Source organism: Panthera onca, chromosome D3 (assembly GCF_046562875.1).
Source record: "Panthera onca isolate mPanOnc1 chromosome D3, mPanOnc1 haplotype 2, whole genome shotgun sequence".
Taxonomy (NCBI): Eukaryota; Metazoa; Chordata; class Mammalia; order Carnivora; family Felidae; genus Panthera; species Panthera onca.
The window spans coordinates 28,695,936-28,713,205 of NC_138350.1; the positions used below are offsets into that span (position 1 = coordinate 28,695,936).

At 52.6% G+C, this 17,270-nt stretch overlaps 1 protein-coding gene across 1 annotated transcript in view; it reads left to right on the forward strand.

The window, feature by feature from the left end:
* Positions 1–15,469, forward strand: part of PI4KA (phosphatidylinositol 4-kinase alpha) — a 113,718-nt gene extending 98,249 nt beyond the window's left edge. The window contains exons 40-55 of the mRNA XM_078435488.2: positions 976–1,066; positions 1,438–1,605; positions 2,320–2,373; positions 4,976–5,096; positions 6,751–6,880; positions 7,828–7,898; positions 9,130–9,202; positions 9,288–9,358; positions 10,414–10,523; positions 10,978–11,082; positions 11,175–11,300; positions 11,740–11,860; positions 12,340–12,499; positions 13,283–13,372; positions 13,824–13,907; positions 15,011–15,469. Of these exons, the coding sequence (XP_078291614.1) occupies positions 976–1,066; positions 1,438–1,605; positions 2,320–2,373; positions 4,976–5,096; positions 6,751–6,880; positions 7,828–7,898; positions 9,130–9,202; positions 9,288–9,358; positions 10,414–10,523; positions 10,978–11,082; positions 11,175–11,300; positions 11,740–11,860; positions 12,340–12,499; positions 13,283–13,372; positions 13,824–13,907; positions 15,011–15,062 (1,627 nt within the window). The 3' untranslated portion in view covers positions 15,063–15,469. The remainder of the gene's footprint in view (positions 1–975; positions 1,067–1,437; positions 1,606–2,319; positions 2,374–4,975; positions 5,097–6,750; positions 6,881–7,827; positions 7,899–9,129; positions 9,203–9,287; positions 9,359–10,413; positions 10,524–10,977; positions 11,083–11,174; positions 11,301–11,739; positions 11,861–12,339; positions 12,500–13,282; positions 13,373–13,823; positions 13,908–15,010) is intronic.
* The last annotated feature ends 1,801 nt before the right edge of the window (positions 15,470–17,270 follow it).

The window sequence follows — 17,270 nt, forward strand, 5'->3', positions numbered from 1 at the left end:
GCCTTGCCAGAGTCCAGTCCAAGGGTACCTGAGTGGGAAGGAACATGACGTGGTCACTGCCAAGGATGGTTGGGGAAGCAATCGTAGTGGTCTGGTCCTCTGCCCTGGATGTTGACCCAGTCTCTCTATGCAGTGGTTGGTTACACAGCATGGATTCCTGCCTGGGATGTCCTAATATCCCAGAGCCCAAGCAGGAAACATCAGAGCACATTCAGGGCTGCAGTCCTATTCAAGGAAGAAAGGAAGCACATGGAGGCTGTCACTACAGGGAAGCAGGCCTGGGGATCCTTTGGACTTTGTTCCCAGAGGTCTTCAGCAGGCTACTCACAGGAGGTGGCCTGCAACCGAGTGTCCTGTGAACTCTCCCTGGTAGCTCTGCCAAGGACAAAACCAGTAGCTGAGAGGGGCCTCCCAGGCCCCTGTGTTAAATCCCACCAGGGGGAGTGCATCCACCCCACGTCCAGGAGTGGACATTTCTTTCCCTTGAGCACACACTTGCCTACTCACTGCTTCCTTCTTCTGGTTCTAATGCAGTCCTCTGGATTAGGACCACAGCTTGACAGTGTTCATGGAAAGTCTACCTTGTGTTAGCCTGGGGTCATGACCCCTAAAAACTTGCATCCTCCCTCCCATCTATGGATGTACCTTCTGGCCTGTGGCCTCACCATGCCATGGACAGGCTGCTTTGGGGGCCAGGGCAAGGGGGCGTTCTGAAAGCAAGGACTATAGAAGGGGATGTCTTTTGAATGAGGAATATAGGATAATTCCTGTTTTAGATAGTTCTGGCATTTTGTCATAGCCAATCATAGTGCTCTTTATTACAAACATTCATGTTCAGAGTTACCAATATGTCAGTAGTGTAGAGTATTTAGGGGTCACTTGGCATTAATCTGCATCCCTCCAGTTCAGGGTTCTTCCACCCCGTTACATGGAGTCAGGAAAGGCCATCTCCTTCACACCCTTTTTGTGCCCTAGGTTTAAGAACACAGAAGCCATCGGCAACGAAGTGACCCGTCTCGTTCGGTTGGACCCAGGAGCCGTTAGTGACATTCCCGAAGCTATCAAGGTAGTATAGCACGTGCTGGGGCCTGGGCTCAAACTGCACAAAAACAGAACTGCCTCCAGAAACACCTGGAACCTAGAAGTGTTAGGAAAACCTAGCAGCCTCAGTGGTAGAATGATGTTTCTAATTTCCTGTGTTTTCCACTTCTCAAATGAGGCATTTATTATGCTTACAGCAGAAAAATATCGAACATACTTTACCCTAGTTGAAATTATGCTACTTTACATAATATATGAGAAGTATTTCCCCACATTATTATAAGTGCTTTATTATTATCATCTGGGGCCATCCCTGAGATATGGGGTGGGGCCGGGTATTTCCAGAGGGCCCTCAGGAACTCCCTGTGCCAGACCATTTCCCTGCTTCCTTCCTAGTTTCTGGTCACCTGGCACACCATCGATGCCGACGCCCCTGAGCTCAGCCATGTGCTGTGCTGGGCACCCGCAGACCCTCCCACAGGCCTCTCCTACTTCTCCAGCATGTACCCACCGCACCCTCTCACGGCCCAGTACGGGGTGAAAGTCCTGCGGTCCTTCCCTCCGGTGAGCCCACATCCTGCCTGAATCAGCCTCGGTGGGACTATCTGGCAGTGTTTAGGTGGAGACAGTAAGGACAGGCTTTATCTCCACTTGATGTAGGCCTGATGAAACATCGGTCCATCTTAGAGCATGTCTTCACCCTGTTTCTGTCCAGGCAGTCATAGAAGACAGATTTAGTTCTGACTCAGATATGTTTATTGGTATTACTTGTTTTTTAATTTTAATTTGGTGTTTGAGTTACAGAAGGAAGTTGAATTTGAGTTTGGTTCCAGCAGTGGGCTTTTGGGAGATCGGGGGATCCCATGAGACAGCCACAGTGACAGATTTGGTAGCTGACTCGTGGAGGCCCCAACACAGGGGTCTGCTAGAACCTCAGCCCTTGTCCCCAAGCAGGCCCCCAGCAGGGAACATACATGAGCTGGCACTTCACCTGTCATCGCAGGCACAGGAGCCTTGTTCCTTTTGCCTTTTCTCACCCATCATGTGTTTCAAGTCGTTGGCCATTTTCTTTGCCACCCTCTGGACTTTCCGCAGTTCTCAGTCCTCTGTGATCTCCAGTGAGATGGTATCCCATGGGCTCAGTGACATCAGGGCTGTTCCAGGTTGGAGTGGGACCCTGGGACAGCCATCTGTGTTGAGTTTGTTATCACCTTCCTGGAGGTAAGGAATTGTCTTCCCTTCCTGGAAGTCATTATCACTTGTCCTCCTCCTTTGCAGGATGCTATCCTATTCTACATCCCCCAGATTGTGCAGGCCCTCAGGTATGACAAGGTAAGGCTGTGCCAACATGTGCTGTCCTTCCCTCTGAGAGCCGTGCTGGGCAGTCCGGAGGGGGTCCTCAGCAACAGGGATGGGGCCTTGGAAGCAGGGCTGCCAAGCTGTGACCTGGTCTCTGAGCTCCTCTCACACACACCCCCACCATGATTGTGGCCGGTGCTCATGGCCAGGAGGCCCCACTCACCCTGTCTCACCCTGAGGCCCCATCTGCTGTGCAGGGTGGGTGGGCCCTAGAAGTATTGCTAGCCACTTCCTCAGTCCCTGAATCTAGCTCCCTCGTTTCTTCAGTCAGAAGCAGGGAGGCTCAAACAAAATGATGGAGGTATTAGTGTGCTTGGGCTGCTATAGCAGAGAACCACAGAGTGGGGGGTTAAAACAATGGAAATGTACTTCTCATTGTTCTGGAGGCTCAGAGTTGGAGATCAAGGTGCCTGTAGAGTTGGTTTCTCCTGAGGGTTGGTTTGCATATGGCTGCCTTGTCCCTCTGTCCTCACATGGTCTTCTCTCTGTGTGTATGTGTCCTAATCTCCTCTTATAAGGACACCACACTGGACTAAGTGTCACCCTAATGATCTCATTTTAACTTAATCACCTCTTTAAAGGCCCATCTCCAGACACCATCATATTTTGAGGCACTAAGGCATACAAATTCAGCACATGAATTGGGGGGCACAGTTCAACCCATCACATATAGCACTTGTACATAAGATACCTAACCACAGGGCCTGGCACAGAAACCCCTCTGGAGGTGACCACAACCCAGAACCCACACTGCCCGTGCTTCATCCTAGCACTGGCCCCCTGACCTGTGCTTGAGTCTAAGTGTAGCAGCAACATCTGCCCCTTTCCTGTTCCTGCTGATTCTGTTCCCCACTGCATAAGACACCAGACTCCCCTGTGTCCTGGCTGAGTCCTTGCAGTAGCAGCAAGTGCTGTGTCTCACTGTGGTGGCTATGAGCACTGTGGCTGGGTATCCCAGGGCTAGCTTCTTCCTCCCAGATTGGCAGGATGCTCTGTCTTGGTCCATAGACCAAAGTGCTTCTAGAACTGCAGCCAACTTCTCTTGAAACACTGAGTCCTGTTTTAGCTAGGTAGCTGCCAAAAGCCCTCCAATTCTGAGCAGGTGGTTTTGATATTGTGCTGACAGCGCAGAGCCTGCTTGGGATTTTCTCTTTCTCCTCTCTCTCTGCACTTTTCCCCCACTCACACTCTCTTTCTGTCTCAAAATAAATAAACATTTTTTAAAATGAAAAAAAGAAAGGATACACAAGAATAAAATGCTAAAACCTTTCCCAAAGCTAGAAGCCTCGGTGGGCCTCAGTGACTGATGACACTTCCTCCTTGTTCAGACGGCTGCCGGTTTCCACTTCCCTGTTGTAGTCTGTTCGTTACTGCACTGAGTCCCCTTCTGTGGTCTCAGCAAAACTGACTGGATTACCGGTGCATCATAAAAGGACATAATCAACGAACAGCCAGGTGCGAGGGCAGTATAGGGCAAGGGATGTGGGAAGGCTGTGGAGTTTCCACGCTCTTCAGGCGCCTGGCTCTCCCAGCCTCTCCACCAATTCGGAAACTCCACAAACTTTTAAGCAGACTACAAGTTGAATATTCATAGTTTATCTTTAGATCCTTTTACTGGGTTAGCAGTGGGAAACCCATAGCGAGGAGTTATTTGAAGTTTAACCTACTAGGTAAGCCCACCCAGCCAAGTTGAGGACATCTGTCCCCAAAATACTTTACCAGATGGGAGGCCACAGACTACTGTGGTGGGAGGAGAGAAGCCACTCCTCCAGGAGTCTTCCAGAAAGGCCAGCACCTTTTTAAACCTTAAGACAGGGTAATTAAGGAATGCCTAGGTGGCTCAGTCGGTTAAGTGTCTGACTTCAGCTTAGGTCACGATCTCATGGTTTGTGAGTCTGAGCCCCGCAATGGGCTCTGTGCTGACAACTCAGAGCCTGGAGACCACTTTGGATTATGTGTCTCCCTCTCTCTGCCCCTCCCTTACTTGTGGTCTGTCTCTCTCAAAAATAAGTAAACAAGCAAATTTTTTAATTTTAAAAAAAGGGCAATTAAAACTTGGAGTTATGAGTAGTAGAATACGACTAAGAAGAAGAAAGAGGAAAGGTCCTTAGGATAGTGGCCATCGTGTGTCAACTCATGAAGTATCTGTGTATTAGAATTTTTTTGGAACCTGCCCATCACTGTGGAACATTGTTCCAAACAACCAGCTTATAACTGAGTTTTAGTCCCCAACCTACTCATTCCTCATACTTGACAACAGCAGAAATTAGTTGGAGAGTCATGGTTCTTAGAATCTAGGGGAAGTCACAGGGGAAACAAAAGCCGGCTCCTTCCTATATTGAAGACACCATCACGTGGGGCTCCATCTGCCCCACCGGCCAGCTAGCCAGCTGGAACTTGGCCTGTGTAGGCTGGGCTCACACATAACCAGACAAGCTTGCTCACACAGCCGGAAACCACTGGGCCTTCTTGCTGGGTCTGCAAGTGCTAGGAGTCTACTCCTACACTGGGTAAGAGTGTCTTGTGGTGGAGAGGCGCCCAGGCCTGAGCTGATGGTGACCTTGTTCTCCTATAGATGGGCTACGTACGGGAGTATATTCTGTGGGCAGCGTCCAAATCCCAGCTTCTGGCACACCAGTTTATCTGGAACATGAAAACTAACATCTATCTGGATGAAGAAGGGCACCAGAAGGACCGTGAGTATTTGTCATCTTCGCTCAGGCCTCACCCCCCAACTTTAACCCTCCTAGGCCCGTGCTGTCCCAGCCCATGGTTCCCTCTGCTTCCCATCCTTTGGTGGGAATTCTCACCTTTGAACACCCAGCGGGAGCAGGATCCTCCTCCTTCGTGAAGGCTTTGCTATCCTCCCCTCCAGACGTCCTGCCCACCCTGGCACCATCCTGCAGCTCCCCAAGCACATGTGAGAGCCTCCTGGTCAGGCCGAGCCTCTCCTCACCCTGCGCTTGACCCAGTGACTCCATATGGGGGCGAGGCAACCACCCAAGGCAGTCCTCAGAGGTTGCCCACATCTTCACATCATCACACCCTTAAAAACTAGTGAGGCCCCCGGAGACCTTTGGTTTATGTGGGCTTTGGTTCTCAGTGTTAACCAATGTTAGACATGAGAACCAAGACATTTAAAAAATAATACAAGCCCATCACATATTAACGTAAATAACATTTTTATGAAAAACGACTCTCAAACTCAAAAAGAAGAAGAGTGGTGTTGCTTTACAGATTTACAGATCTCTTTAATGTCTGTAATAATGCCACAGCATCTTTAGTAAAAGACAACAGGACTCTCATTCTGCTTCTGCATTTACCCTGTTGTTTGGTTGAAGTAAATGAGGGGAATTCAGCCTGGTACAGACACGTGGCTAGAAAAAGGAGGACCATTTTAGTGGTCTTTCTGGTCACTATAGGTGGTCTCGTAGTCTCTGCTGATACTGCACCAAACACAACAAGTGATAGTTTTCTTAAAGGTGAATTGTGATGTGGATTTGAAATCATGGCAGCGAGTTTCTCGTGCTCTTTCTTTGAAGCCCATTGGTCTACCCAGCACTCACTACACCCCCCACAGGATTTCACAGCATTCAAACTCACATTTGCCTGTGCCCCACTGGCCTTACCAAACAGAAACATTGTCAAGTGGTGGGGAGCTGTCAAGCTCACCGGCACAGATGCAAGTTTTCCAAAACTTTGTAGTTTTCCTTAAATGGCAGATTCGACTTGTTGATTTTTAAGAAAATATCTCCCATGTACCTAAGTCCAAATAACTCTATTTTTGTCTGTCAGTCACTCTTTCAAGTAAAAAATGATGTTCCCTGAAAAAAGAGATTAGTTCAGCCCGAAAGTCACACCAACACAAGATGCTGTTCCTTGAGACCACAGCATCCGCGTGCTTCACATACAGCAGGGGGCTCCGGACACTGTCCAGTTCATCACACACAGAATGTTAGAAAGATACACTCAGGGTAGAGTTCAGTCAGATTAGTCAATGCTCATCACCTCACCAGGGATATTCTTAGTGACACTGGCTTTTGTTTATACTGTGGGAGCAGAGCCATAAGGATCCAGTGACCACCAGCACCTTGGCCAATGGCTTGTGCACAGCCTCGCAGGTGTCTACGCAAGGAGGGCAAACAGCCTGTCAATGTGGTTTTGACTGGTGGGAGCCTGCTGAAGGGTCCCAGGGACCCTCCAGGCATCTGCAGACCACACTCAGGATGTCTGACCTTGCTGCTGGGGGACACCTGGACATCTGGACTGTACATCTGGCAGATGTGGGGGGTTTCCTTGAGGGCCTTCTGTGGCACGGCTGCAGGCTCACCCTCTTGGTTTCTCTGCCAGCTGACATCGGCGACCTCCTGGAGCAGTTAGTGGAGGAGATCACAGGCTCCTTGTCAGGCCCAGCCAAGGACTTCTACCAGCGGGAATTTGATTTCTTTAACAAGATCACCAACGTGTCTGCTATCATCAAGTAAGTGGCATCAGTCCTGGCCTGTGGGAATTGCATGGAGGGCCCGCACTGGTTCTAATGAACAGCCAGGGTTGGGAATCACTGCCCTGGCAATTCAAGTCTCTTGAAAGTATAGCAAAATGCACAGCCATGCAAATTTCAGAAAACATATCTTTCATTCTAGATACTGTCCCCTAACTTGAAGCCACTCTGCTCTCTCCAAGTTTTGAAGAGTGTTAGGAAAACCAGACTTATTTGTAACTCCCAATGTTGTTTTATTGATTTACCTCCTGGGCCATCCATTTGTGAGGGCTGATGCCATCCTGGGACATCTGTGGCACTGCCAGTTTATGTGGGACGGGGCCCTGGAGTCAACTGGCCAAGTGCCTGGGAGAGGCCCTGGCAGGGGGAGCACTGGCTTCCTGTTTTCTCAAGTATCTCATTCCGTGAGCTGTTCCCTGGCCCCTTGGTCACCAAGTGACCTAGGCTGTGTGCCCTGAGGCCCTTTTCTGGGCCCGGTACTAAGTAGAGCGGTGATGCAGCAGCTTCTAGCCCGCAAAAATAAAGGAGTGGGAGGTGGTGTTTCCTGGGCATCATGTCAGGCACCTGATTCCACTTTACCCTGTCATCCTCATCCTAGGGATGCAGAAAGACAAAGGGGCCTGCCCAAGGTCATGCTGCAAGTAAACAACAGAGCCAGCACTTGAGCATAGACCCCAGAGCCAACTGTGTCCCCTGTGTGCCTCTGACAGCAACATGCACACACCCCACACAGGCAAGGGGCAGTGACAGCCAGAAAACTCCACCCTGGTCTGGGAAGAACTGGTCTAGCAGAGCCTTCAGTAGTAGCTAAAACTAGGAGGAGAGGAAAGGAGAATCAGACAGGAGGGGCTCTGGGCTGTCCCCCAGAAGCCCCAGAGGCCAGTTCCTGCAGAGACAAAGCAAAGCATTTCTGTCCTGTTTCTCAGGCCCTACCCTAAAGGCGACGAGAGAAAGAAGGCATGCCTGTCGGCTCTGTCTGAAGTAAAAGTGCAGCCTGGTGAGCAGGATGAGATGGGCCTCTTCCTGTGGGTGGACAGTGTGGGTAGGCACCGGGATCAGGGAGGCGGCCAGCCCACATGAGCCTGGGCCCTGGGGCACTGGTGTCCCTCTCCATAATCTGCCCCTGGTGAGCTGAGAGCTACTTCTCAGCAGATACTCTTTATCTTCCTTGTTGCTTTCTGTTTTTCTTAAAGCCCAGACACTGTCCTTGGCAGCCATGATTCTAGAAATTTCCTGAACTCCAGTGGAATAGGAGCAACACAGGCTGCACAGACTGTGGGCATGGGTGGGAGTGTCACAGGTGTACTGGGCTGAGGGTGCCCACACTGGCTGACCTTTCCTTGACTCTTGTTGAGCCACCTGCCCTGCCCAGTGTAAACAGTAGCTCAGCTCAAAGAAGCTCGACATCCACACAGGCTGCAGTTTCCCTGGTCAGCAGGCTCCCAGACCCCTGCAGCCCATGCTGCCGGGTCTTGTCCTGGAGGCACTGGGGAGCCAGCCAGGACTCCAGGGCAGAGCAGTAGATTGTGCTCCTGGGAGAGAGACCAGAACTGGCCAGGGAAGGATGGTGTGAGGGCATTGAGGGAACAGCATGTTCCTTCTGCCCCTCATTCCCCTGGTGGCAAAGCCCACCTGACCCCACAGCAAGGCCTCGCTTTGCTTCCCAAGAGTCCCAGGACTTCCTGTGTCAGGGCCTCTCCTAGAAGCCCACTCCCTAGCCAGGATCTCTCCCCCGCTTCCTGGGTCTCAGGGAGCACACCCCAGCCCCCCAGGGGAACTGCCAGTTCCTTGACCAGGAATAGGCTTTCTCTTGTCCTCCCTACTTGACATGTGTGCTGAGAGAGGGGAGCTACAGCCAGTGGGTGAGTATAAGAACTGAGGGTGTTCCACGTAAATGGAGGCAGTGTAGAAAGCTCCTGCACATGCCCTGTAAGAGCAGGAAGCTCCCCACCTGGCACTGGTCGGCCAGTCGGGCCCCGAGGAGCAGTGTGCTAAGTCTGTAAAGCTGAGTGTTGGTGTGTCCTCCTGGAGAAGTGTCTCCTGGGAGGTGGCAGCTCCTTTGTTAGATATCAGGAAGGGTCCAGGAAAAGACCACAGATCAGGGAGGATGGACCTGTAATGGCCACAGGATAAAATATCTGTGCCTCAGATGAGGACCTAGAAGCCCCATCTGGGGGCGGGGAGTCATTTTGGGGCTCCCTGTAACTTCGCCCTCTGTCCCTGCACAGGCTGCTACCTGCCCAGCAACCCCGAGGCCATTGTATTGGACATCGACTACAAGTCCGGGACACCCATGCAGAGGTGAGAGGCCGCCTGTCTTTAGGCAGTTCCCTTGCACAAAGTTCTCATTTGCTCCAGCACCCATGTTCCTTCTGTTGTTTTGCAGTGCTGCAAAAGCCCCGTATCTGGCTAAGTTTAAAGTGAAACGATGTGGTGTTAGTGAACTCGAAAAAGAAGGTCAGTGAAGAAACTCTGACACGGTTTGGGATCTAAGTGTTTTCTCTGGATGATGCCAGTTTTAGGGGGCATATTTAGTTTATTACCAGCTCCCTGTGAAAGATGACATCCATCCACGCTGGGTCTGAGCCCTTGTTTAGGAATGGCACAGAGCTTATATACGGTGACAGAGACACCTGGAGACCGGCCCCAGGTCAGCCATTGAGTCCAGGAGGCACCTTCCTGAGGCTGAGTAGCCCAGAGCTTTGGGGGGTGCCGTGCAGGTGACACAGCCTGGGTGGCTTCACCAACAGAAATTTATTCTCTCACAGTTCTGGAGGCCAGAAGTGCCACATTGGGGTGTCGGCCAGGCCGTGCTCCTTCTGAAGATGGGTAGAATCTGTTCCGTGTATTTCTCCCAGCTTCTGGTGGTTGCTGGCAAGTTTGGTGATGCTTGGCATCTTTGTCATTCCGACCTCTGCCTCTGTCTTCTCAAGGCTTTCTCCCTGTGTCCCCGTGTCCAGATTTCCCTGATCTGATAAGGGCACCAGTCATTGGATAAGGGCCCACCCTAACCCTCAGTAACTTGACTACATATGCAAAGATACTATTTCCAAAAAAGGTCACATTCTGCAGTTTTGAGTGGGCATGAATTTTAGAATAGGAGGTGTGGTCCCCTGCCAGTATGGGGACATGCCTTCCATGGCCTTCCCTGCACTCTGGCCCCCAGGTCCTCCCAGGCACCCCAGGATGCAGACAGACACACACCTCTACCCTCCAGTTCATAGTGCCCTCTGCTGATCCCAGGCATACCTGGGTCCCCATTTCCAATGAAAAAGGGGCTCTATCTTCAGTTCCATCTAAGCCTAAACATTCTTCAGAAGAGATCCCTGGCCCCGTGGCTCCATCTGCTGACCCCAGTTGTCTCCTGGGCCTCATTCGGCCTCCTTGGGGCTTTGCAGAGACAATCCCCAAGATTCCCAGGGTTCCAGGCAGGTGAGCAGGACTTGCCCTGGCCCTGAGGGCCTCTCCCTGCCTCCAGGCTAACTGGCTTCCTCTCCGCCGCCCACACACAGGTCTTCGGTGCCGCTCAGACTCTGAGGACGAGTGTGGCACACAGGAGGCTGATGACCAAAAGATCTCATGGCAGGCGGCCATCTTCAAAGTGGGAGATGACTGCCGACAGGTAGTGAGTGGGGCCAGGCCTGCCCTCTTCCCAAGGCTCCGGGTGCATTTAGGGGTCACACCTCACATGCTGAACCACAATCTTTGTTTCCCACATTGGGTTGAGGTGCCACAGAGGAAACCAGGGCTTTCTGCCAAACCCAGGGGTCTCTCCAGCAGCTCCCACCCACTGCCCATCCCCTGGCCGCCCAGAGGGAACTGCCTCGGAGGACAGGCACTCCTGACTTGCATCCCCCACTAGACAGCATGGCCTTAGTCTAGCCTGGTGCCCGGTGGTCAGAGCCCAGCCCAGCATGGTGTGCAGTGAGGCCAGATGCTCCAGACTCCTGCTTGGCCATGGCCTCCCTTTTCTCTCCTTCCCTCTCTCCCTCTTCACTGGCAGGGCTACTAGCAGTCATGTGGACTAGAGCACAGGAGGCGGCCAGCTGACCACCCCTTGTTTCCCTGGTCTCCAGGATATGCTGGCCCTGCAGATTATTGACCTTTTCAAGAACATCTTCCAGCTGGTTGGCCTGGACCTCTTTGTCTTCCCATACCGGGTGGTGGCCACCGCCCCTGGGGTAAGTTCCCAGGAGCCCAGGGGGTGTTCCCGATGCCTTAGGCCAAGACAGGTCCTGCCTGCAGGCCTCAGCACCTGGCCCTTCCTCTCCAGTGCGGAGTGATTGAGTGCATCCCCGACTGTACCTCTCGGGACCAGCTGGGCCGCCAGACGGACTTCGGCATGTATGATTACTTCACGCGCCAGTATGGGGACGAGTCCACCCTGGCCTTCCAGCAGGTGACCAGCGGGGCAGCCCCCAGACCAGAGGTTGCTTGTGCTCTCCATCCCACCATTCCCAGCACTGCTTATGGGCCAGCACCCTGCTTCCCACTTTCCCTGCTTTTCTGAGTCCTTGTACGTTTGGGGGTAAAACAACGGCACCTCATAACCTTCTCTGGGATTCAAAGGAACCTTGAGATGGACTCCCCAGAAGAAAGCAAATTCGTGGGTGTGGGAGGAAGGGGCTAAACCCCTAAACCCCCAGACGCAGTCACTTGTCACTCCTGTTCCCAAGATCTGGCCTGCTGATTTGGGCTCTACCTCCAAGGCTAGAAACAAGAGCCCAGAGAACACCTGTAGGCCCTGGGGTCCCAGGAACAAGGCAGGAAAATGCCCAAAGGTCCTGGGAGGTACAGCCTTAGGGCCATCCGTGAGCACCTGGGCCCTCTCCACACAGGCTCGCTACAACTTTATCCGGAGCATGGCTGCCTACAGCCTCCTGCTGTTCCTGCTGCAGATCAAGGACAGGCACAACGGCAACATCATGCTGGACAAGAAGGGCCACATCATCCACATCGGTCAGCCAGCTCCCAGAGCCACCCTCCTCCTCTCCCTTCACCCCCTAGAGCCCAGGGCAGGATACCAATCCCCATCCCACAGAGGAGCCAAGCATGCTCGGGTCACCCAGCCAGTCAGGGTTCAAGTCCAGCTTTGAGACCAGAGCTGTTGGCCACTAGGCTGTGGGGGCGAGTAGCAGTGGTACCACAGTGCATGGGGCAATCTGGGTTGAAAACTGGAACCAGGGAGAGCACAGCTCATCTAGCCCCAGGGCCAGTCTCATCTCCGCTCCAGCTTGGCTCCCCACCTCCATAACCTCTTTTCTCTCCTGCCTGCTGTCACCCCCCCGCCCCACTGCCCCTACCATCTCCAAGAAAACATGGCCTGTGGCCAGCTCGTGGGGTATGGGGAGCCTGTGGCTCCAAGCCCTGGCTGAAGCACGCCCGTATCTCTGCCCTGTCATCTGATCTTGTCACGAATGGCTTTGGGGGTTTTGCAGACTTTGGCTTCATGTTTGAAAGCTCACCGGGTGGCAACCTTGGCTGGGAACCAGACATCAAGCTGACCGATGAGATGGTGATGATCATGGGGGGCAAGATGGAGGCCACGCCCTTCAAATGGTTCATGGAGATGTGTGTCCGTGGCTACCTGGCCGTGCGGTGAGCCCCAGGGAGGGGCCAGTGGGGGTACCGAGACAGTGGGGAGGAGGGTGGTCAGGCACCAGTCCTGGGTGCCGCTTGTCCTGCAAGATCCCTCAGAGGTCCCATGGGGCTGTCTCAGGCTCCTTTGTGGATCAAGGGACTGCCGTTCAGAGAGAGCAAGGCAGGTGCGAGAGGATGCCTACTGGTCCAGGCAGCCTGGGCCTTGCTTTCCCATCACCACTCTGCCCACCTGTGCCAGTGTCTCTGTTCTGGGTGTCAGTGCTCCGGGTGTCAGTGTCCCACCACATTTTGTAGTCTCCTGGGTGTGGCCTTGCCTGGCAACACCTTGGGCTCCTCACTGTGAGCACGCCATTCACCCCTTCACCCAAGTGTGAGCATCTGCCACCTCCCAGCTGCACCCTGAAGACTTACTGTCCTGGCTTCAGAGTGTCACAGAGCCAAGGCCACACAGCAGCCTGGACTCCAACCCAGAGTCTGTTGGAGCCTGCGTCACGCCCACTCAGTGCACCTGCCCCACGAGAAAAGGAGGGTCAGGGTATGTTTGCCCTGCACGCCTGCGCTTCCTCAGCCAGGCACAGAAACCATGGCCAGAGGCCTCAGGTGGGCAGACCGGGACAGGATGCTCAGCCCATTCAAGGATGTGTGAGCGGCCCCCGCCTGGCAGCTGCAGGGAGGTGGGCTGCTACGTGCAGCTGTTGGGTGGTGGCTGGGCTGCAGGAGTGCAGGCAAGGCCACCCTGCTCAGGCCAGCCTCCTTCCCCTTCCCTCCGTCTCTCCACAGGCCCTACATGGATGCAGTTGTCTCTCTGGTCACTCTCATGTTGGACACTGGCCTGCCTTGCTTCCGTGGCCAGACAATCAAGCTCTTGAAGTAGGTCCTGGGCAGATGCGCAGGCCATTTGGGGGGCAGTTGTCCCCTCAAGGTGGGAGCCTCTCAAGTGCTGGTAAATGTGATCATTATCAAGGCCAAGCACTCTCCTCAGAACCCCAGAGCAGACAGGGTTCCTGGTGAGGCGCTGTCACTGCACCAGGCTGCGGATGTTCCAGGTATCCCTTCATTTCTCAAGGATGCAGTGCCAGGCCCTACCTCCAGCCTGAGGCTGCAGCGGCTTAGCCCTAGGCTCTGCTGGGGAAGGGGACAGGCCCTCCAGAGCCAGCTGGGAACAGTGCCCCTCCCCCTTACAGCTATTCCCAGGAGGGAACAAATTCCCACAAATGCTAAGTGGTCTGTTAGCAAGACCGCATCCCATGGGAGAGTAGCCTAGAGGGAGCAGTTTCCACAGGTGGCAGGGGACAGCCCTGACACAGCCCTCGCCCCCCAGGCACAGGTTCAGCCCCAACATGACCGAGAGAGAGGCTGCGAACTTCATCATGAAGGTCATTCAGAGCTGCTTCCTCAGTAACAGGTGAGTCTCCCCCTTCTACTTTCCCCTCCGGAGCCCGCTGCCACACACGAATGTTCTCCAGGCACCTTGCGTGGGGCCACGCCTGGGCCAAAGTGACGAAGATGCTGCTGTCCCAGGGTACTCTGTACCACAAGTCCTGAAGGGAGCCCTCATGGAGTGACAGGGTACTGGGTTAGAGGGGCCAGGGCTATGCTGAGGGGAACACCCAACAGAGGCCTAAAGGCCAGAAACCATGCCCACCTGGGACCCAGCCTGCGAGGCCAAGCAAGCTGCTGGTGCAAAGGGCATGCAAGGAGGCGAGCACAGCCCAGTGGGCTGGCTGAGGAGCAGAAGAGGCCTCAGCCCCGCCCCTGCTTCCCCACACCTTCCTCACGCTGCTGCCTGGGCAGTGACAGGTGGCCCAGGGTGGAGACAGGCCAATTGGCCATTATGATAGTGGAGCCATGAGAAGAGGTGGGTTCCAGTTCTGAAGGCAGAGCGGCTGAGCACCTGGGCAGTCGGGGAGCCAAGCTTCCCCTCTGGGAGGTGCAGACATGGAATCCGAGGAAGACGGCGAGCCGGCTGGGGTGGGCCTAACAGGAGCAGAGGAACGGGAGGCAGCTCAAGGGCAAGCATGAGGAACATGACAAGAGGGGTGTAAAAGGCAGGACGAGGGAGGTCTCGATTGTTTTGTTGGCAGAGTAGGAAGGGCGTGGGTTGCGGGGTGTGACAGGAAGAGAATGAGCTGTCGTTTGCGTGCCACGTGCCAGGCCAGGGGGCAGAGTCACTCACTGTGTCTGGGGACACGAATATCTTTGGCTAACACTCCCCCTACCAGAGTGTGGGACAGAGTGGTTTTTGGCTGAGGAGGCCCAGGAGGAGACAGCAGAAAGGGGCTCACACAGTCATTGTCACAGGTGGGGAAAGGAGTGTCCCTAGAAGAGAGGCTGGCAGGGAGGCTAGAGGGTCTGCGATTTTGCATTTGCACCTTCAGAGAGGAGAAAAGGGGCACTTCCCAAATGCAGCTCTCCAGGCAGACATGAAGGACGCAGCGGGGAGAGGGACCCAGACCCGAGACAGTCTCCTTACAGCCTCCCTCCACTCTCCCTCCACTCTCCTTCCAGGAGCCGGACCTACGACATGATCCAGTACTATCAGAACGACATCCCCTACTGAGGGTGGAGCTGGACCAGCTATCATGGCTACCCCCCAGCCATCCCACAATCATAGAGCTGAGAGAGCACAGCCCCATCCTGGCTGCTGTGCGTGGTCAAAGGGGGTGAACTGCTGGTGGCCCCATCATTCCATCCATTGGGATTATTTTTATAGGACAAATAGGACAAAAGTCCACCATGCAGAGCCTGGCAATCCATTCCTTCCTAGTGTGACCCACATGTGACATGTGAGGCTGAGATGACTGACAATCCTCTGGCGACACTCTCTGCATGGGTGTGAATAATTCGTTTGCACTGGACACATTCCCAACACATTCCCTAGGTACATGAAGTATTTTCTTGTGTATAAAAAATTATATTCAACTTAAGATTTAACCAATGTGAACAAAATAAAAACCAGCAAAAGTGTGGAGTGCCAGGTGTACCTTCAGCTGAGGGGTGATTCCTGGATATGCTGGGAAGGGAGCAGGGCAGTGTTCCCTCTCCCACCCGGAGTGCAGCCCACCGGGAAGCCTCTAGGGGCCCAGGTTAATGCGCTTCACAACTGACTCATCACAGCGCAGATGCACCAACAATCACACTGCATTTTCCTGAACTGCTCTGTTCCGGCTCCTGTTAAAGGCCACCCAACCGCCCCATCTGTGTCTCTTGCCAGCACAGGTGTGGCTCCATGTCCTGCCTCTGCTCTAGGACTCAAAAACCTTTGTGCAGCCAGCCCCCAACAGCCACCTACTCCCACCCACTGTGACCCTCTAATTAAGCAGATAGGAAGACCCCAAACTAAAAGAAGAGGATGACACAGGGCAACTGGAAATGTCACTAAAGTTTAAACAGCATTTTTAATTTTAAGCAGTAGATCTAGATGAAGAGAAAACCAGAGAACAATGAAATTACCAAAATAAAGCAAAAGGGGAAGCTGAAGGAGAAGCTCCAGTCAGCTTCCAGTGGGATTCCAGAGTTGGTGATAAACATAAATACTCAGCTTCAGGAAGCACAGTTGAGTCCTGAGCAGTATATTCAAAAAAAATATGGGGTGCCTGGTTGGCTCAGTCAATAGGTAGAGCATGCAACTCTTGATCTCAGGGTTGTGAGTTCAAGCCCTATGTTGGGTGTGGAGCCTACTTAAAAAAGAAAAAAAAAAGTTTGAAAAAGCCAATTATGTAAGTTAAAAAATTCAAAAGGGAATGCCCGGATAGATTGGTTAGGCGTCCAACTCTTGATTTTGGCTCATGTCATGATCCTGACGGGCAGGGACACTGTCATGATCATGTCATGATCTCACAGTTCATGCCCCATTCCTCATGCAAAGCCTGTTCAAAAAGCAGTCTACAGGGGCACCTGGGTGGCTCAATCGGTTGAGTGACTTCGGCTCAGGTCATGATCTCATAGTCCGTGAGTTCGAGCCCTGTGTCAGACTCTGTGCTGACAGCTCAGAGCCTGGAGCCTGCTTCAGATTCTGTGTCTCCCTCCCTCTTTCTCTGCCCCGCCCCTGCTTGCGCTCTCTAAAATAAACATTTAAAATATTTTTAATAAAAATATAAAAAAAAAAAAAGATACCAGAAAATAGGGTGTAATTTGGAGAAAGATCAACCCGAACATAAGGGTGGGGAGAGCATAGAAAAAGCAGGATATAAACACATTGTAAAATGGTAGAAATATATTCAAACATAGTAGAAATATTTCAAACCACACTCCTTGAAAAGACTTGTCAAATTGGCCTTAAAAAGGAAGTCAAATGCAACATACACGGTTCTGGCATTATGGCAAACTATATATCTTGAAAAATTAGAAATGCTATTTATAATACTGGGCAGAAAATCTAAATCTGTGAGCTGACAAGAAAATAAGGTCTCTTTAGAGACTGAAAACAAATTTAAAAATCTTAACTGGTGGTGGAGGAGAGGGGGCCAAATAAATCTGTTGGTTGAGCATCTGACTCTTAGATTTCAGCTCAGATCATGACCCAGGGTGATGGGATCAAGTCCCACATCAGACTCTGTGCTGAACACGGAGCCCTCTTGGGATTCTCTCCCTCTCTCTCTTCCCCTCTTGCCTACTCTTTTTCTTTAAATAATAATCTTAACAGGGGTGCCTGGCTGGTTCAGTCAGTAGAACATGCGATTCTTGACCTCAGGGTTGTGAGTTCAAGCCCCACATTGGGCGTGACGCCTACTTAAAAAATAAGTTAAAAGACCTAAGTTCTATAAAT